This window comes from Macaca thibetana, chromosome 1, assembly GCF_024542745.1.
Source record: "Macaca thibetana thibetana isolate TM-01 chromosome 1, ASM2454274v1, whole genome shotgun sequence".
NCBI lineage: Eukaryota > Metazoa > Chordata > Mammalia > Primates > Cercopithecidae > Macaca > Macaca thibetana.
In genome coordinates, this window is record NC_065578.1 from 78,244,546 (window position 1) to 78,267,136 (window position 22,591).

A 22,591-nucleotide genomic window follows, 5' to 3' on the forward strand; every position below is an offset into this window, starting at 1 on the left:
ATTGTGGAAGACAGTCGTGATTCCTCAAGGATCTAGAACCAGAAATACTATTTGACCCCACAATCCCATTACTGGGTATATACCCAAAGGATTATAAATCATTCTACTATAAAGACACTGCACACGTATGCTTATTGCAGCACTATTTACAATAGCAAAGTTATGGAACCAACCCAAATGCCCATCAATGATAGACTGGATAATGAAAATGTGGTATATATACACCACAGAAAACTATGCAGCCATAAAAAGGAATGAGATCATGTCTTTGCAGGTATTTGGATGAGAGCTGGAAGCAACCATCCTCAGCAAATTAACACAGGAACAAAAAACTAAACAGCACATGTTCTCACTCATAAGTTGGAGTTGAAATATGAAAACACACAGACACGGTGAGGGGAATATCACATACCAGGGTCTGCCGGGGGGTGGGGAAAGAGGGGAGAGAACTTAGGGGATGGGTCAATAGCTGCAGCAAACCACCACGGCACACATATAACTGTGTAACACACCTGCATGTTATGCACATGTTTCCCAGAACGAAAGCAAACATGTTAAAAAAAAAACCTATTTTTAAAAAATCTCTATTTTTCTTCCTCACACAATCACAAATTTTGTCTCATGATGAAGAATATGATGGATTATTGAGGAAGAAAAATTAAAGGAACTGCAAATATAGTGACTTTGCTGTATAAGGAGTAGTAAAATCAGAGCTCTTTGTATATTTTCATGAGAATTTCAAACATTTCAGACAGTAACAAAAGTTGGAGTTAAGACAAGGACCCAGATATTGTCAGCCAAAATCCTCCCCAGTATTTATATCAGAATGGAAATCTCAAGTAAGAATATGGATATTCTGTATACTGTACATACATCATATGTTTTTATAGGAAACCATACCTGTTCCATGTACATATGATGTAATCAAATGCATAAGTATTTATTGCAAATTCACTGATACATTCTCTGTTAGATGGTTAAAGTCCTACCATTTGAAATATATGCAGCTTTTCTCTTTGGAAATATATTTATATAATCTCCGTCCACATTCATATGAGGATGAATATGTTTCATTTTAGACGAATCAATAAAGAAAACTTTGAGAGCTGAAACAAAACCATGAAAACAAAAAAAACCCTGAAATTAGTTTAATCAATATACACGGTAAATATATTAGCTTAGAGATAATTTCATCCATCATTGTTGTGTTTCAACTTATTTATAGCAGGTAGAGTGAACATATTCTTAACATGTTTGGACAATGTAATATATGTGTTAAAAATCTGACTCAAGTTTTAATTTTTTAATTTCATTATGGCACTCATGGTTTAACTTTTTTTTTAATTAAATAAAATATAATATGTGTATGTAACCAAGGAAGCTGTAAAATTACAATTACTAAAGCAAAGATAAGCAACTACAATGTCTTACAGAATAGTGTCTATAACTCACTAATGAGTGATTTAATTAAACGTTTGAGTGATAATTCCTTTGACCTGCTGTATTATCACCATTTTCATGCAGAAACATTATAAAAATATAGAGCACTTACATATTAGTCACAATCCTTGAAACTTTGATTTAGAGTAAATGATGAATCCTGATGAGATTTTTGTAAATCTGCGGTTGCACAGCAGAATGCCACTCAGAAAATGCAGTATAGATGTATGCAGTGATTATTTCAGCAAACTTACCTTGCTTCCTCAGAAAAACTTTATAGGCATCCTCAATTTGACACAAGATTCTGAATATTTTAGGTATGAATTTGTATGAAGCAAGAAACATTCTAATTTGCTATGTTGATTGCTTTATATTATCAACATGCAAAGGATTCCTAAATAGAAGTTTAAATGTGTTATATCCGGCTGGGCATGGTGGCTCATGCCTGTAATCCCAGCAGTTTAGGAGACCGAGGCAAGTGGACGGCTTGAGGTCAGGGGTTCGAGACCAGCCTGACCAACATGGTGAAACCCTATCTCTACCAAAAGAACAAAACTTAGCCAGGCGTGGTAACACACACCTGCAATCCCAGCAAGTCGGGAGGCTGAGGCAGGAGAATTGCTTGAAACCAGAAGGTGGAGGGTGCAGTGAGCTGAGATTGCGCCACTGCACTCCAGCCTGGGTGACAGAGCCAGACTTTGTCTCAAAATAACAAATAAACAAACACACAATATCCAAAAATTCGTTGGTCAAGGTAGACCCTGACAAGTCATGAGATGACGGACTCAAAATGACAAAGGAGTAATGTACTCTGACCATTTGATGGCTATACAGTTCAGGAATCAGAAAAGGTGGACATGATAGGAAGGAGACAACACTTGTGGATTTATCCTTTTTACTAGTACTTTATTCACAGTGCTCTTGCAGTATGCATCACCATTCATTTCTACACTAATAAAACTACTTTCAATGTAATCAGTACTAGTTTCAACACCATGCCTCCTAACCCCCACCCAAGACTTTGAAAATGGCTTATTTGGAAAACACGATTACTTTGAAATGGACCCTTGTTTCTTACCTATATCCGTTGAATTGGTATCAAACTGAGTGGTCTTTTGGAAGCTCTGGGATAGCCTTAAGGTAGCTCGTTCAACAGTGTGCATGAGTTTTGTAAGATGTGTTCTCCTACCATTCACAGATAACTTGTCCCAAACTACAAATGTATCCCTTTGAACAAAATTATTCACTGTTTTCACCAATTCCTATTGAAAAAAAGCATGTCTTTTAGAAACGTTAGAATCCTACGCTAATCACAGATGAAAGGAAAAATTCAAAGCCCAATTATATTAAGAGTTGAAGCTGAACATACTTACAGTAAGAGTTGAATTAGAAAGGGTGTCCTTGGCTGAGATAGTGTTGTTCTTATAACCTAGTAATGAAGACGATTCAGCTAATATTTCTATATATGTAATTATATCTGTTGGTGAAAGATCTGTCACAGAATTTCTATAGACTTCTCGTAGCAAAGCCACAGGTTCTTTTATGGGTCTGATCTGAGCAAAAAAATGAGTCCAGAAAAAGGAAACTAAATTAGTTCTACTGGAGTTTTATAAGAATAAAACTTATATGTTAAATTTATTCTGAGTTGGTTTTCTCAGTCTACACATAAATAATACCAAACTAATAAACCTAAACCATAACATGCATTACTGAAACCTGAATTTATTTACAAGAGATTAGCAAATAACCTAAAAGCATAGACTTTACTTTAGAAAAGAAACAGAGCATATTTGAATTAATAATTTTTAAAAAATGAGTCTTCAAAATAACTTCCTATTCTTCAGTATAGAATATATTCTAGCCAATGAATCTACCTTAATACTTGAACTCCTTAGTACTTATAAATATTGATATCCTAAGCAATAAATGATAATACTTTAAATTAGATTTTAATCAACTAAAGAAAACTCTTTACAATGTGATTAAATGAAAATTTGCTTTAAACTGATAGTTGATTACTCATGTTGAGATTCACATTCTCAATCATATGACAATTATTTTATAAATCACCTACTTTATTTGCTCTTTGAAATGTTCTCTTTTAAGTACCAAATCTAGGTGCATTCAAGTATGTCTACTTAGAATGTGGGAATGGGTCTAGAGTCAAAGTATCTCTTTACTATTTTTCAATCAACTTTTTTACATAAAAAGAATTTTCCAACTTATGGAGTAATGAAAATGTAGCATATTAAATATGTAAAAGGCCTTTTAAATAATTTTGGAATTTTCAAATTAACCCTGTCTTTGATGCAAACATGATGCTTAGATCTCTATATGTAAACGTTTTCAACCCTCCCTAAAGTTCAGCTACTGGTTACTCTTCTTGAAATGTGTGACATTGAAAGCATTTTAATTGAAATCAAAATGTCCAAATAAAATAAATTGTTAACTGTTCTACTTACTTTTGTTAAAGTTTTATTAATATTTGCAGCAATACAGACATTATCTAAATGGCAGTTTGCATTCACATTTTCTGTAGGAAAAAACAGATTATACAGTAAGTTTTAAAAAGTATTTTTGCCTAAGCTCATCATATAAATCCCAATGATCTTGCTCACTTACTTAAATATTAAAAGGACATTCTCTAACACTTGAATTTCCTCTTCAGTTTTAGAATGTGCAATATTTTACAGACAATGAAATAAAGGAGTTTTAAGGACCAAGGAATGTTAGTTCCATAAAATGCTATCTACAATTTTGATTAAATTAAAAAAAATAGGCTTTCTTTTCTTTATTCCATAGAACATAAAGGAATGCAGGCACATTTCTTGGAAGCTGTAGCTCTGTGGTACTTCACAACTGTGTACTACATATTTTATATAGTTCTTTGATCACACATAAAATTTAATAATGTAATTTACATTGGCAGTAAGTGCCATTATTAGGTGTGAACTGTGATTTTCCTGTATATGTCTGATAACCTTCTTTGCAGGAGCAGTTATACCCACCATTCACATTTCCCCATATGGCATGATCACCACAGACAACTGACTCACTGCACTCATCTATATCTGGAAATCTTAATATTTGAAAAAATTTTTTTTAGTGCTCATATACTTGCTAACTTGTTGAAAATAGTGTTACTTATGATGAGTGGTTTCATGTCAAATTTTATAAGAAAGTTAGAGAAATATCATCATTTAGACAATGGCATAACAAACTTAGCTGCATATATACTTTTTAGATTTAATTCCTCCAATCAATTTTGAGAGAGTATTGAAAATATTATTCATGGGCCACACTCTCAGATTGAATTGCATGATTAATCAACAAAGTCATTACAGTAATTTCCATCATTGATGATGTAACACTTAGTTCTAATTTAACAAAGACCCAACTTAAGAAACACATTTAAACTTATTTGTTTTCTAGTATCAAACTAAACTGACTTCAACAACTCAGTGTAATCTGGAGGATAGAAGAGTGACCCAATTTCTTTCCAAAACTTCATTTTTGCATGTAAGTTAACCTAAAAAACTAAGATGTAGCAGAATGTGTGATTGAATTCCCTTAAAATTTTATCACAACTTATTACTTTTGTTCAGGTTATATTTTACTACGGTTCTCAACACACAATCATCATAAATAAAATAATACATTATACAGAATTAAGTCTTACATTCTCAAAAGCTAAATATTGAGGCTGTAACAAATGCCCTGGGTTTTAAGCTTACATAGTTTATATTCTTAACTTTAAGATTTACTTACTATGGTGAAATATGCTTTACATTATAAATAGAGTATAAATAATCTGCTACTAGAGAAAAAGATTCTAAGAAACTGAAGAGTCTAGATCATTACCTTGAATTAATGCAAAATTTTTATGTTTCTACCCCAGGTCTGACATCTTCAAGATACTTTATATTAAATTAATAAATGAACATCTAACCTTAAATTTATAATTTGATTTAAAACTAATAGGGTGTCATAATACTCTTTGCTGTAGAAAAAGGGTGTGTAATCAAAGTCTAATTTAAAATGTCATCTAACTAGTTATCTTAAATGCAGCTGTTCCTATTTCTCATTCAAAAATCCAACAAAGATCTAGAAAACACATCCAAATTCATACCACCAAAACCAAAAATTGAAAGTGAGCCTCTTGCTAGATTCTTAAAGAAAGTTCCATTCACTAGAAAGATGATGGTACTAGATTTACAAGGTCAGCTAATAGCCCAGGCCTAAAAGGTTAGAACAGCTCTTGTTCTTCTGACAAGTATATGTATTCAAAATCTGTACTACCCAGAAATCTGAGCTCACCACTTCTAAAGAAACACAAATGCTCTTGTACCACCCTTCACCCCTCATCCTCTCATTTCTAGGTGTATTCAGGACCTACCACTCCACAAAAATGAATGAACAGAAAATGAAGTAGGGAACAAGTAGTGACAAGTGACCTTGGGATGTGGAGAACCATCAAGGAAAGCATTCTAGGCTGACCTAAAGACAGAAGCACTCAGACCGTAGTGCAGACTAGGGTGGTCATTTGTCATGAAATCAATGAAGTGAGAAAACTATATAGGACTAAAGCAAAGATGAGTCTTTATTGGAGCTGAACTGTTGAAGCACCAAATGTTATACTCCAACTGGGAAAACACCCCAATGAAAGTGTGAACAGACCCATGAAGTATCATAAACAACAATAAAAAAATTTATTTAATGAGCAAGAAAACTACTATGTTCTTTGAATACCTTTGTTTTGTAGGTGAGATGCCTTCTATGGGTAACAGTAAACAAGATGGTGATTTTTCTCAATTTCAAATCCTTTAAATGTGCAACGTTCTTAGAAACTTCATCCCAAACCCAATCTCTGAGAAACATAAAAATCTTGACTCCAGGAACTCAATTTCCATCCTCCTTCTTGCACTTTGGACTTTAATGTCCAGTGAAACTGGCTTGGCTACAATGAATGTGCCAAATGGCTACATTTTGCAGCAAGATCCACACTAATTTCTCTTGCAGATCCAAATGGCTAAAACCTACAGTTACCTCTTTCTTGAAGGAAAAGTTTCTGGGATTGCTAATTAGAAGATCTAAATTCAAATATTGACTATAACATTAATTAGTTGTGTGATGACCTTGGGTAATATCTTAAAAAGACACCTTCTAGGCCGGGCGTGGTGGCTCACGCCTGTAATCCCAGCACTTTGGGAGGCCAAGGCAGACGGATCACGAGGTCAGGAGATCGAGAGAATCCTGGCTAACATGGTGAAACCCCGTCTCTACTAAAAACACAAAAGATTAGCTGGGCGTGGTGGCGGGCGGGCGCCTGTAGTCCCAGCTACTCGGGAGGCTGAGGCAGGAGAATGGCGTGAACCCGGGAGGCAGGGCTTGCAGTGAGCCCAGATCACGCCACTGCACTCCAGCCTGGATGACAGAGCCAGACTCCGTCTCAAAAAGAAGACAGCTTCTAACCCAAAAGAGTTCTACCTCATAAACAAACAAGAAAATGTATGGGAAGGTGGAATAGTGCCTAGGATATCACTGCCACCTGATACTGTAACTGGAAAATCAGGACTGGTGATTCTACTCATATTGCATATTTTCCTAATAGCAGGAGCTTTGTGTAGTATGTTTTAAGATACAGATAAATAGTGTTTTCTTTTAGGTTACCATATCTTGGTAATCTCCAAATCTATTAAAAAAAAACCTCTTTCCTATCATAATGAAAGCTAAATCTCTGTTAGGTAATTATTTAAGTCCGGCTAAATTTGACAGACCTGATTTACTGATTGACCCATTTTCCTCACGACCAACTTACAATTTGATTTTAAATTAACAATTTGATATCACTAAATGCAAGCATATCGTTAACAATCTTAACTCATTTGCAACATTTCTGTTAACAGGTGATGCTTGGTTGTGCATAGTGGCTCACACCTGTAATCGCAGCACTTTAGGAGGCTGAGACAGCAGAATCACTTGATTCCAGGAGTTTGAGACCAGGCTGCGCAACATAGCAAGACCCTCTCTCTACTAAAAAAAATTTAAAAATTAGTCAGACAAGGTGTTGTGGAGTGTAGTCCCAGCTATTTGGGAAGCTGATACAGAAAGGTCACTTGACCCCAGAAGTTCCAGGTTGCAGTGAACCATAACTGCACCAATGCACTCCAGCCTGGGTAACAGAGTGAGACCTCAGCTCAAAAATAATAATAATAATGATGATGATAATAATGTCATGTTTTTTCATGTGTATAATTAGCCAATCCAGCAACATTTTATCATAATCTTCTTTCAAAACATGATCATATGATGGTTATGATTCTTATTATGATCAATAATAGAGTTTTCTAATGTGTAACTCACAGACTGCCAAAGAAAGATAAAATGTTCAATTGTAGTAAATAATTTTCAAAGACAAAATTTAATATTATTCAAAGCTAGAAAAAAAATCTACAATTATCATAGAGTACTCCAGGCAGTAGGACATGACAAGCAGTAAACAAAGCTATAAAAGACATGGTGAAATTGAAGGAACTCATGGCTTCTATTAATTTGGTTTCAGCAGATTAACTTTACTATTGGATGTCTCAACTTTCCCATTTGTGAAATTCTGGTGTGTAACTAGGTTTCTCAGGAGCTGGACTTCTGAAGTTCCGTTTTACTGTGATTCCAAGGGGAGGAGAAATATGTGCAGTGCTAAATCTCACCCAGCGCCTTCTGCAGCAAAATGACCTTATGTGTGGAAAACAGTATTTGAATGTGGACTAAAGGTAAAGAATTTTGCTTGAGTCATGTCTTGCCCTATATCAAAGTCTTCCATTTTTTATTCATAGAGACTTTAATGACTACAATTACCAGAAATGTCAAATTTTAGGATAAGCTAAAATTTCAAATCAGAAGCAATACACTGTAAGGTGATATACTAATGCAAAAGGAAATAGATTTATGTTTCTCTGTTCGGATTCCCTGAGGATTATGATATTGTGCAACAAAAATTACTGCAGGACTGAAATAAAACGAAATAGCTACACTGCTTCTCAAAAAAGCTTAATCCTTAAGGACAACAAAAATTGATGAGAAATAACATTTTTCTAGAGAACGAGTTTTTCACTGAATAATCCATCAAAAAAAAACCAGGTAGAAACAGAAGGGCTCAATATTGGGCATTAGGCTTTAATAAGGTTAGTGCATTTGCCGACTACTTAAAATAGCTAAAAAGGGAATTAGCACAAACTTAGGTCCATTCCACCTTACCGCAATAGAAATTGAGTATCAAGAGAAAGAGTCTTCAATTACAAATATACTACCCCCATAAAATGTTGCCATTCAGTCATCTTTGTGTGTTTGTGTTTTCTCTGTATCTATGATTCAGTGTTTTCTAGTGCAGAAATTCTCTACTTCAAGGAACATGAACAGAGAAATATAACCCTTTGTGAGTTGAGAATTATTAAAAGTAAACATGATCAAATAAAAAGACAGATGTATTCTACAAACAAGAGACATTAGGGAATGGAGAGCAAAGTTAAAACTGTATTAAATTACAGTGATTAAGTTGTTACACGTTAGACTTCTTCACTGACTGGAACATTTCCACTAAAGTTTGCAGGGCTACATATTAGAACTGAACTACTAAAGGTAAAAAGCACATTATATGACATTCTAAGACTATAACAATAATATAGGCTTGAGAAGAACAAACGGTGAAGTACTGTAAGTTTTCTGGGCAGAATCTCATTGATTCCTATTTCCTGAGTATGTTATTATGCTATATTGCAATAAAACTTTTCTCTAGAAACACTAAAGGTAAATTTACCATTCAACAGTAATAGCATTATTTTCTCATATGTTTAAATATTTTATACCCTTGCAAAGTTTGATCCAGTGTATCTGGATGATTCAGATCAAAGAGATATTTGAATGGTCTACTACACATTTAAGTGTTCCATGGAAATAACAAAGGGTTTTTAGATATAAAACTGTGAGTCTAGCCTTACCTTTATCCAAAATGTATGAATCTAGAGTAGCCCTTCACTTCATTGGCAATAAAATGAGGAAAATAAAATCTCCCTTTTTTTACATAGCAGAGTAAATGTTGTGAAGCGTGGGTACATGAGACTGGATGATTTCTTTAATACAGACATTTCACATATACATATTTTGAATATTGTCTCATAGCTTACCATCCTAGCACTTCAAGAGACCGAGGCGGGCAGATTGCCTGAGCTCAGGAGTTTGAGACCAGCCTGGGCAACACGGTAAAACCCTATTTCTACTAAAATACAAAAAATTAGCCAGGTGTGGCGGCATGCACCTGTAGTCCCAGCTACCTGGGAGGCCGAGGAAGGAGAACTGCTTGAACCTGGGAGGCGGAGGTTGCAGTGAGCCAAAATCCCAAGACTGCACTCCAGCCTGGGTGACAGAGCGAGACTCTGTCTCAAAAAAAAAAAAAGGTCTCACTAGGACACTAATCAAAGGCTTTAGTGTGATCGAGATTAACTTGAATATCTATCTCTTTTATCTAGCTATATAATTTAGAAGCAGCACATTAGCCTTCTCTATGTTGCATGTAGGTTCCTGAATTCTATTCCCATGTCTAACCTTGGCTACATGATTACATTCTCAGGGCCTCTGCATAACTATTAATTTTGTAGATTACCAATCATAATTAATTATAATAGTTATTGATGAGTTGAATATTTTTTGGAAACCATGCTTAAGATGATTTAAAATTTATTTTCAAAGTTAAAGTCTTTGGCTCCAGAGAATTCGCTTCTGAAAATTATTCATCTGTTGAAGTTTGTAAATAATTATTTTTTCTCAGGCTGGAATCCAATTCTCTAGGATCTGATCAATCACATGCATGACCAAATTACAACAGAAGGATATTTTTAAAAATCGTCTAGGTCCTCCCTTTAGACCCACAATAAGTGAACAATCACTTAAAAGTTACATTGAAATTATTTTTCCTACAAAGGATGTTTTCGTGACCCTACATGATTTTATAAATAATTTTCTGACTATAGTGTTCAGAAAAACTTAATGCGTATCTGAAGTGTGACTTTTATCAAAGCAGAGATAAAACCACTAGAACAATTATTTTATAAATGATGATTGTCTGAAAAATATGTAGAACCCATCACAGGGTGCGTATTTCCAAAGGCATCAATATCTTTTAATGCAAATGACAATTTTCTTGAAGTATTAAATTATTCTAAAGTATAAACATTTATTCTGTTGTTTGACACTATACTAGATCTCAAGGCTCCATGAACATTTCTCTCTCTTTTATTTTATATTTTTGCAAACTTATTCTCTCAAAAATTAAAAAAAAGCCTTTTTCCTGTATCCTCGGATAAATATCCCATAGACTTTAACACACTGGAGAAATAAAGACATTAAGTAAACTTCTGAAAGTACTTAACACCTAGGGTACAATCAAGGTCTGGCAGAATTTGGTTTGAATATGTTTTACCTCTGGGGATAATAAACAATAAGAGATATGTGCAAATTCTAACTTAGATAACCGAACTTACCTATACAGATGGTTCCATCATTAGTGATAAACCTGTCTTGGTTACTGCTGGATCTGAAGCCAGGTACACACATACAATAATAACTTCCTTCTGTGTTAGTGCAATTAGCATTTTCACCACAGGACTGAGTTAAATTTCCACATTCATTATCATCTGTTGGCATATCAATTTAAAAGATTATTTTTATAGAATTGACATAAATTCTGACTATTTTCCATCGGTATTTTGGAATTTTTACTGTTAAATAGTTTAAGATATATAATGTTTATATGTACAGACCTTAGTACTAAAGAATCCGTATTCCACACTTGTCTTCTTCTTGTTTATAATATGAGATCTTCTTTGTATTTGCAAAGCAAAATAGGATCTCTTACTTTAAAACACTAGATGTAACTATTAAATCTATGTGGCAATATCTTTCAAATTTTTATATGTAATTTAATTATAACCATGTCAACAAATATATGCTCATTTTGAATTTATAGTACTCTTTTTAATCCATCAAAAGCACAATATAAATTAAAAATGAAAAATCAGAAATTACAAATTGACATGTTCTTATCATGTATTATTTATTTTCATCCATTGTTCCACAGAAAAAATTTGCATTACTCAGCATGCAATCTTTTCATGTATTCATTAAGGCATTTATTTACAACTATATGCATTATATTGGTCCACAGAAGAGTATACAATACAATAAATTAAAAAGTAAATAATACAGTCTTTACCTTTATACTCTTACAATATAATTTATCAGGGATGACAAAGATTCGTAACCCCTTTTTAAATATCAGAAGGCAAATTTATATTATCTGTTAAATAAATTGATTGGAATATATGTGCTGCTTAGAGATTATCATAATGGTCTGGAGGAGAATATTTTCCAGTGACATGAAACCCTGTTGTGGGTTAAAAAACATAGCTCAAATCCCAACCCCAAGGTGTCTATGAATGTGACATTGTTTGAAATAGGCCCTTTGGATATGTAATTAAAGAAAAACAAGGTCAGACTTGATTATGGTGTGTAATTCAATGATTGACATCCTCACAGAAGGAGGGAAATTTGGACATAGAGACACAGAAGAGATGACTTTGTGAAGACAGAGGCAGAGATTAAAAGATGTAACTGCAAGTCAAAGAATGACAAGGATAGCTGGCAACCACAAAAGTTAGAGGGGGCAAAGAAGGATTCTTCCCTAGATGTTTTTATGTTTTTGAAGCAGCATGGTTCTGCTGACACCTTGATTTTAGACTTTTAGCCTCCAGAACTGTGAGAGAATAAATTTCTGATATTTTAAGCCACTAATTTGGTCATAATTTTTTATGGCAGCCCTAGAAAACCTATAGACTAAAACTGGAGAATATAGGATAGGTAAGTATTAGAGAGAAAGAGACGAAGAAAGGAAACTAAAGGAATAAAAAATTTTGGACAAAAGTGCAGGCAGAAAAGTGACTGGGATATTCTGAAGATTGTAAGGAGCCTAATTGGGGAGCACAGAGAGAAATCATAGGGGAATTGTAAAAACAAGTCAGGTTTGAAAAATGTCTGGAATCTTTATTCTTCATTTTATTCAAACCAGGCTTAATTTCTTTTTAAAGGGTGAGTTGTGTAACATTTAATTCATATACTGGCTATTGCTCACATATAGTAATCACTAAAAGTTGAAGATATATTCTAAATGTTTTATAAATATTAATTAGCTTAATGCTTTATAGAAGCTCTAGAAGGTAGGTATTACTATCTTTAACTGATGAGAAAAAATAGAGCAGACGGATCCCAGGCATCATATCTAAGAGTTTTTTCTTTGTGGCATCAGATCGCTTTTTATTTTACCATAGATACCTTCCTGGCAGGTTGAGAGGGAATCTCAAGTTCCCTTGAAAATTTTAATCCCTAGCATATGAGCTGATTTATTATTGGGAAGACAGAAGAGCAGAGCAGCAAGGGAAGAATTTTGAGCTTCTCCTGGAGACTAACAACTTTGAGATATGAAAGAACAAAGAAGGTTGAGTTATCAAAAGTTTCTATAGGCCAGGCAAGTAATGTAAAAGTTTGATTCCATCAGAACCAGGCAATAGAAAGTGGTGTTGTGTAGCTTGTGGTACCAGTAAGTACACATTCACTTAAAAAATTTAAAATTAAAAAAAAATTTTAAAGCATATTTAAGACTCTGTGTTTAGATTTAGCATTTCGCCAGGCACTTGTCAAATGCCCCTAAAGCACAACATATGGAGGTAGGAGGAAGAGAGAAAAATTGCTGAAATAGGGCAATAAAGTAAGAAAAATTGTGAATGGTCTTCTACAAAATGCTGAAAATACTTTATTAACATGTATGTATTTAATTAATTTACCTATTTTGTATAAATAAATATATGATGCAACTCTATATGGCTATATATACTCAAAAAGTAGATATGTATGTCTATGTATGCATAAAATAGAAATTAGTTTCTTAAAATTAACTGAGAGTGGCTCACAAATTGAAAATAAGCAAAATAGTTGAACCATATTAGGTTTGATTCAATCATTCAGTTACTCACATATTTATGGAGTTTCCCAGTTCCCAAAAGTGAATATGTCTATACTGGGAAATAAGTAAAAATTAATCAAAAAGTCAGGATCTGTGCCCTGCTGTCAGAGTTCACATTCTAAAGGCAAGTTAACACAGAAGCATATAATTGAGTTTTTATTAAAATAAAAGTTTTCATTTTTATCTTTAAATTTGACTCCATTCATGGCATACTGGGAGAAGTTGATATTAAACTTTAAAAGAAATTGGTTCTCATATCAGTTATTGGTAATATAGAGGATGATGAGGATTGTATCCCCTGTGGGCTATAGCTGCAAAAATGATATGCAAAAATATAGAGAAAAAGAACTCATGAGGTCTGAGGTATTGGTTGGAGTCCAAGAAAATGAACCACTTTATATCACCTAACTGACTGTTTGTAAAAATAGATTAACTTGCCAATATGTTGCTTAACTCTAAAATATTGTTACTGGTCTTGGGTACTACATTAACAGGTAGAAAAAAACAAAAGTTGCTATTAATGCTTGTGTCTCTTCCTGCTGTATGGTTTTGAGCGCTTGACCTCTTTGCTTTCTTATCAAGAATTTGGAAAGAAAAATATTTCCTTATCTATCTCCCTATCTTCTGGGCTGGATATATGATATGGACAAATTCCCTAATGGTCCAACTCAAATCTTGTTCGGTAAAATACCACTTATCTGAAAGTAACCTCTCTCTTCCCTCAAGATAGTGGAGATAGGCAAGAAATTATCTTTGTGAAGTAATATATAAAATGAATTATTTAAATTGCCTTAAACTTTCCAGGGTCCAACTTCATAATAATTAATCTTCAAGGAGAAAGTTTCTCTGGATGGGTATAATATAGAAAAATAAAAGTCTGCTTCTTGGGCACTCTTATTTCTAATGTTCAAATGAGTTCACCAGTTTTACTACCTAATCCCTGTAACTCACTGTATAATTTTGGTGCATTGTAAAATAACTACTTAGATTAAGATGTCCCTTGAAAAATTATTTAAAATACAATTATATTGGAGATATATTTTAAAATGTTATCAAATTGTTTTAATAAGGAAAAATATTTGGTGTTCTCTGAGAAAAAATTCTTCCTGGTTCACCTCTGATACACTGAGTTAAGCACAGCAAGACACAGGCATACACACAGCTCCTAACTTAAAGGTATCCATAGCCACTGGAGAAGAGGTACCAACACCCAAATTATTAGATTGTAGTGTGTGTCAAAAATAAAAGAGGTATTTAGTAGTACAGTGGCAACTGGAAGAAAACGACTTCCTCAAGTTATTTGCAAGATCAAAGTGTAAAGATTATTGACAGAGAAGTATTAGAAAAGGAAGTGATGTTTGGAGTCAGGCACTGAAGTATAAGCAAGAGTTTAGACAAACAAAAGGGGTCCCCACAATCCAATCAGGCAAAGGAAAAAGTTTACCTAAATGCCTGGAGGCCTGCAGGAACAGCATAATTTAGAGGAGAATTGTACTGTCAGACACTGGGCACGAGGCTGCAGGGCAAGAATCTGTGCAGGTAGGCATGGCTGAAACCGAGAAAATGCTTGCCAAGAATTTGGAATTATATCCAGTGGGTAAAGGATGTCCATCAACAGATTTTATGTAGTGGATAAATAGGATTGAATTTGAGTTTCCAAACACATTTTCAAGTACAAAGAAAACTAAGGCCCAAGTAGCTCTGGTAGAACACTAGACTTGAGGAACTAACCAAAGCAGAATCAAGGAGAAAGAAGTAGGGAATATTTCAGACATATTTAGGTGTTACGAGTCAGTGATTTGGAGAAGATAAAGAAAAGACGGTAGGATTAAACAGGTGATGGCTACATACAAATTTTTATATCGTATTTTGCTTTTCTATATTTTAAATTTTTCATAATAAAATAATCTTAAAATATCAATGGGGTTTGGAGATTGAATGGATATTTGAGTTGGCTGAAGAGAGAGGAGCAGCAAAAATGAAATCCACATTCTGACTTGGAGGGATCTGGTGGATAAATTGATCCTCTTATCAGAACAGGGAGAAGCAGAGGAGGAGCATTCTTGCAGGGTAAGATGGGGAGTCACTTTTGGCCATAAAAAGTTGATGTGCCTTAATTAACTGAGGACATTTCAGAAGGCGTATCAATAGTTCCACAGTCAACTATACAGTCATAAATTGTCTATTCGTAGGAGAAAGCTCACGACTCCCTTCTTCTCTTCCAGAGCATGAATCAGATTCAAGAGCATGGTATTTCTCAGCTCCTGAGAAAAGGGGCAAGCCTGCTGTTTTTCTTTGTGCTTCATCTCTAAATGGACCCCTTTCTTCTCCTTCTAACTCTGCATGTTCCATCTCAGCTTACAAGCATGGGTATAGCATTATTGTGCTCTTGTTTTGCCTCCCACCCTCCATTTTTTGTTGTCCTTCATGTCTTCTTCCTTATGTTTGCAGCTTCTTACCAATCAAGTGATTAAGCGCAGAGGATTGAGGGTAGGATGTGAAGGCAGAGAAAAATGACAAGGGAAGCCTCTCCATGTATTTTTGCTTTCCAGCGTTGACCAGAAAAAGCCTTTAGGGTTCCACATGGTTCAGCCCAACTTGCCAGTAAACTACATGGGGGGGTTAAAATAATAAACAGATGCATATGTCTAAAATATATTTTCAAAATATTTGTAGGCACTTTGTTTCTGTTGTTGATGGTTAGCTACTTGTTTAGTAATTTTGGAGTTACATCAACAAGTAGATTAACAAGATTTATACCCGATAGTATGAAATAATTATTTCAGAGAAAACATGTATTTCAAGCACTCTGTTAAATGGCACCTTTTATTTTACTTAATCGTTGCAACAATGCAATGATTGATATTGTCTTCATTTTACTTAAGAGGAAACTAAAGCTCAGATGGGTTAAATCATGCTAGTGTAGAAAGAGAATCCGGTAGACACAGTTTTTATGTTTAAGACTGTCTGACTCCAAAGCCCAAGTTATTTCTTAGCATTGAAGAGTGAAGTGTACTTTATCATAAAGTGTACTTGTTAATAAGACATAAAGAGTGAGCATATAATTCTCCAAATTCAAGAGTGATATTGAGGCCCCTAGTAATGAAACATTTTTGACCACAAACCTTATGATTATGTTACCTTCTTTGTATAATGGGATAGAAGTTTATTTGCTTTATAGGACACTGGTATTCCAGAATCTTAATAAGATTTTAGTTTATATTTCATTTTTTAATGTATTGACTAAAGATGAAGAAAAATAAAAAAAAAAAGAGAATCATCTCTTGAGATGATTCATCACTTGAGATATTACTGGCCGGGCTCGAATTGATTATAACAACTTGAAATCTATGGAACCTTAACAGCAGCATCACTCCTGTACACATTTTCCCTTTGGATGTGATTGCCAGTGTTGCTCCGTAAATTTAAACACTAAAATGACCATAACCATTATGTGATTCCTTGTGAAACAGGCCCTCTGTCTCAAAGGTGGAGTAACAGTAACATAGAAAACTTTTTTCCCCCCTCTTTTTCCCCAATGCAGCTGCTGGGCTCATTTGTTTTCAACAGCACTGGGAATTCTCTTTCCATATCAGTACTATGAGGGACTTTAAAAAATCATCATTATCCTTCTCAATTATGAACTTTCTATGGTTTGTATTTATTTTGTGAATACCAAGGCAAAAATACAGGTAAAGAGATAAGGAGGAAGAAAAGATCACCAGAAAGGAGAGAAAAAAAGAACTACAATGAATCCAGGATGGATTCAATCAGTCAGGACAATTAATAGACTTATAAAGCTCATAGTGTAAACTCACATTTCCTTGACCATGAACTCAAGTTCAGTTTATTAAAGGAAATGTAAAATTCATGAAATGAAAAGCATGCTCTTTATAAGAGAAGGAAAGGTACCAAAAGGAAGATACAGAATTACATTTTTCTTCCCCTCAGGAAATTGCTTTTGCACCTGAATCTTTAAGTGCGGGACAGAATATATATCCTCCCATGTGCAGAATTATTGATTAACAAGTCAGATAAAAACAGATATCCAATACTGAAGATACACTTCTCACATTTGCATTGTTGATTATAAAGCACATAATGTAACTCACATTTCCTTGACCATGAACTCAAGTTCAATTTATTAAAGGAAATGTAAAATTCATCAAATGAGAAGTGTTACAATTGTAAAGATAAAATAAAGCAGAGTTATACAAGAATAAAACGTTTGTGCTGGGTATTTATTATTATTTTTCAGTATCTTCATTGGGAATGAATTTTTAAAGTGCTTGAAACTGCTGGTCCATTTCAAAAACTTTTTGAAGGAAAAATGTCCCTTTGACTATGAGTCAGACTTTGAAAAATATGTATAAGCCAGGAAAAAAACAAACAAACAGTACCTGTATAGAATAGTCTCTGTTTCTGTTTACACTTATTTTCTGAAGGAAATGTAGCACTTAAGAAAATGTTCCCATTTTATATTATTACCAATTTTTTGGTTCTCTTTGTCAGAACTATTAATATACACATATTAGAAAAACAAACAAAATGAAGTATAAGTAGAGAAGGTAAATGAAATGAAACAATCTTATGTTTGTACATATTGGAAATCACTTGTCTTGCTCATTGCACGATAGGACAAAATTGTACACATTTATTTCAAATGACCAAAGACTTTAAAACTGTCATTCTACTGTATCTATCAATCGACGGTACAGTAAAGATGAGTAATGCTCTTATAGTATCTCTGGGACTTACATGATGGCTATGAAGTTGTTTTTGAGGACCTAGTTTTATTGAATTTTGTTTCTAATCATTGAAGTAATGCATATTCGATGGGGAAAATTAAATCATTGGTAGAAAAATCTTACAAGTTCTCAGTTGCAAAACAAATGTTGCTAGTTCACAAAAGAAAAACTATTAGAATAGTATCAGATTCTTGCTAATATCACTGAAAGACAATAGAGTAACATGTATGTCACTAAGATAAAATGAGTGTGTCTTTATAATTCTCTAACCTGCTAAAGAAACCGTTCTCTGAACACGATGAAAGACATTTGTAGAAACACATGGATTCAGAGAGTAGATCACTCATGCAGTGTGTGTGAAGAAAATATTCAAGACAGTATTCTAACCAAATACCAATGAATTCAGGAGACAGAATTTTATATAGGGGAAGATTAGATGGAGAGGTAAAAATGGTGGACAATAAGCCCTGCAATACAATAAATTCAAATAGATGATGACTGTGTGATCATGAACACATAACTTAAGTGCTAATTAGGACTCTTATAGGATATATGCTGAAAAGAGAAACTAATAAATAGTCTGCACCAGGCGGGCGAGGTTGCTCCAGCCTGTAATCCCAGCACGTTGGGAGGTCAAGGCAGGCGGATCACCTGAGGTCAGGAGTTTGAAACCAGCCTGGCCAACATGGTGAAACCTTATCTCTACTAAAAATACAAAATCAGCTGGGCATGGTGGCACATGCTTATAATCCCATCTACTTGGGAGGCTGAGGCAGGAGAATCTCTTGAACCTGGGAGGCGGAGGTTGCAGTGAGCCAAGGTCATGCCATTGCACTCCAGCCTGGGCAACAAGAGCAAAACTCTGTCTCAGAAAAAAAATAAAATAATAAATAAAAATAAATAAATAGTCTGCATCTAGTAGGGTTCATATTACTTTAGTTAGGGCGAGGGTGGAGCACAGCAGGCAAGTAAAACACACTGGAAGAAAGAAGACTCATTATCTAATTTTAGTAAAGGACAAAATATGGAATTTATTGTAAGTATCTGGAAAGAGAAATGTACCAAAAATTCACCATTGAATTAAAAAAGAAAACAGGGGAAAAAGAGATAAAGTAAGCCTACAAAATCTAATATAAGAGAAAAAACAAAACTCTAAGTAAAAACAAATTAGCTACCATTAAACAATTTTGATGGAATAAGAATAGCAATCAAGTATATCAACTGTTACACTAAATGAGGAAGACATGCCTTTCCCCATAAGACACAGCATGTCAGATTAGGTTGCAAACAAAGTCCAATTATATTTTGTTAATAATAAACATACTTAAATTTTAAATGGAAACAACCTTGAAAATTTCAACAGACAAAGAAAATATGGATGGCACATAATATGAAAGTAGAATTTAAGATTAAAGTTATTAAAAGAGATAGAAGCACATTATATCACTAAAAGTTCAGTTTATTAAAAAATTGTAGTTAGAAATATAGAACTTAAACACAGCATTTTAGCTTAAAAGCTATAGAGAAACAAATTACATGACATTCAAAGGGAAGTAGACAAAGGTGCAATAATAGCTGAATATTTTAATTTTCCTTTTTATGAATCTGATACACCCAACTTACTAAAAAATTTGTGCTTATGTCAATAGATACCAAAAATGTAATTAATAAAATTCATCAGATAGGAGAAAACTTTTTTCAATGTAGTAAAGGCTACTTGAGAAAAACAACATAAGTATTATTCTAAATCATGAAACTTTGATCAGCATGGCCAAACTACTCTTCAGGAACTTTGTAGATATTTAGTAATGAATGAGATGTGCATATTTCTCAATTCCTTTGCATTCAATTTCAATGTGATAGACAAAGTATAAGATCTCATTTCTATAATCATGTTGAGATTATGTACTCAAATATTGCTGAGGACAGAACCCTCTTGTATATTTACATGATATTTATATTTTGTTTTTGCTTTTGTTAACTGGCTCTTCGTGTCTTTTGCTCGGGCATTATTAATTTTCTTGTAGATTTGCAAGAGCCTTTTAACAATTATCAACTATTGCCTCTCACTGATATGATATAAACATTAAACTTAAAATTGTTTTTAACTTTATTTGTGACATAGTTTGTTCTGTTTACTTGTTTGCTTCCCAAGCTGCAGAGATCTTTTTGTAATCATGTCTTGCATTCCTTTCCTTTCTTGTTTATGATCTTCTATCGCATTTTAAAACATTCACACTCCTAACATTATAAAAACGTTTAGTAATACTTTTGTATTGCTTTTGTTTTTTCCTATAATAAAATCTCTGAATCATAATGCAATTTACTTCACTGTAAACTGTGAAGTTGAAATCTATTTTCCTAAAATGAGTAAGTTTTTTCATCATTATTTTTGCATATTCATTTTTTTCTGATTTAAAATGTTATTTTTTTTCATGTCCAAAATGCACTAATTTACTTAGAAAAGTTTCTGAAGTCTCTCTTATGTTGATGAGATTTTCCACACCTTCATCACTGCCAGCTGGGTTTACTTATTAATGAGACTTTGTTTCCTTGATTTTAAGATGCCATAAATTTCAACACACATTATCAATGCAATAAAATAGTTCGGAAAAAACTTATCTAATCTATACTTACTAAAAGTGTATGCATTTGTTTACACAAATACATTGTACTTTCTTTGCTATATAATAACAATTGACTCTAGTCTTTTTCCAGATTATATTCTAATATGCCTTTGAATTACCTTTGGTATCCAACAGTATATAGCATTAGTGAGAGGTGACAACATGCTAGCAGCCCTTGCTTGCTCTCGGTGCCTCCTCGGCCTCGGCCTATACTCTGGCCACGCTTGATGAGTCCTTCAGCCAGCCACTGCACTACGGGAGCCCCTCTCTGGGCTGGCCAAGGCCGGAGCCTGCTTCCTCTGCTTGCAGGAAGCTGTGGAGGGAGAGGCGCGGGCGAGAACTGGGGCTGCGTGTGGCGCTCACAGGCCAGCGTGAGTTCCGGGTGGGCACGGACTCCGTGAGCCGCACTTTGAGCGGCTGGCTGGCGCCGCGGTCCCGGCAGTGAGGGGCTTAGCACCCAGGCCAGCAGCTGCCAAGTGTGTGCCAGGTCCCCCCGCACTGTTGGCCCTCATGCACCCCACTCAAATTCTGGCAGAGTCTCAGCCGCCTCCCCGCGGGGCAAGGCTCAGGACCTGCAGCCCGCCAAGCCCAAGATCTGTCAGCCATGGCCACCCATGTGGCCCTAGCCTCCCCTATGGGTGCCACCCCCTGCTCCGTGGCACCTGGTCCCATGGCCTGGTCCCATCAACCACCCAAGGGCTGAGTAGTGCGGGCATGTGTGGCGGGACTGACAGGCAGGGGTCCTGCAGTGGCATCAACTAGGCAAAGCCAGCTAGGCTCCTGAGCAGGGTGGGGACTTGGAGAACTTTTGTGTCTAGCTGGAGGATTGTATATGCACCAATCGGTACTCTGTACCTAGCTCAAGGTTTGTAAATGCACCAATCAGTACTCTGTATCTAGCTCAAGGTTTGTAAATGCACCAATCAGTACTCTGTATCTAGCTAATCTAGTGGGGACTTGGAGAACTTTTCTGTATAGCATTCTGTCTAGCTCGGGGATTGTAAATGCACCAATCAGCACTCTGTCAAAATGGACCAATCAGCTCTCTGTAAAATAGACCAATCAGCTCTCTGTAAAACAGACCAAGCAGCAGGATGTGGGTGGGGTCAGATAAGGGAATAAAAGCAGGCTGCCCTAGCCAGCAGTGGCAACCTGCTGTGGTCCTGTTCCACGCTGTGGAAAATTTGTTCTTTTGCTCTTTGCAATAAGTCTTGCTGCTGCTCATTCTTTGGGTCCATGCCACCTTTATGAGCGGTAACACTCACCGTGAAGGTCTGCAGCTTCACTCCTGAGGCCAGCGAGACCACAAACCCACAGGAGGAATGAACAACTCCGGACAGGAGGAACGAACAACTCCGGACAGGAAGAACGAACGACTCCAGAGGCGCCACCTTAAGAGGTGTAACACTCACCGCGAAGATGTGCAGGTTCACTCCTGAAGCCAGGGAGACCACAAACCCACCGGAAGGAAGAAACGCTGAACACGTCCAAACATCAGAAGGAACAAAATCCAGACACACCATCTTTAAGGACTGTAACACTCACTGTGAGGGTCTGCGGCTTCATTTTTGAAGTCAGTGTGTGACTTGGTTTATTGTGATACTGGCTTTATGACAGTAGTCAGAACAAAATTTACAGTTATCTCCAAGGTATGCCTTTATGTAATTCATACAAGAAATCAGAAATAGCTCATTGTTCTACATAAATAT

General features: G+C 35.1%; 1 protein-coding gene across 3 annotated transcripts in view; it reads right to left on the reverse strand.

Annotated features, from left to right (window-relative positions):
* Positions 1-22,591, reverse strand: part of ADGRL4 (adhesion G protein-coupled receptor L4) — a 117,638-nt gene that overhangs the window by 45,320 nt on the left and 49,727 nt on the right. For 2 of the 3 annotated variants that reach the window (XM_050805341.1, XM_050805351.1), the window contains 5 exons: positions 10,974-11,126; positions 3,903-3,973; positions 2,814-2,993; positions 2,519-2,702; positions 990-1,106 (listed from right to left, as the gene is read on the reverse strand). In XM_050805341.1, coding sequence (XP_050661298.1) covers positions 990-1,106; positions 2,519-2,702; positions 2,814-2,993; positions 3,903-3,973; positions 10,974-11,126 — 705 coding nt within the window. The remainder of the gene's footprint in view (positions 1-989; positions 1,107-2,518; positions 2,703-2,813; positions 2,994-3,902; positions 3,974-10,973; positions 11,127-22,591) is intronic. The other variant, XM_050805362.1, reaches the window with a different exon arrangement.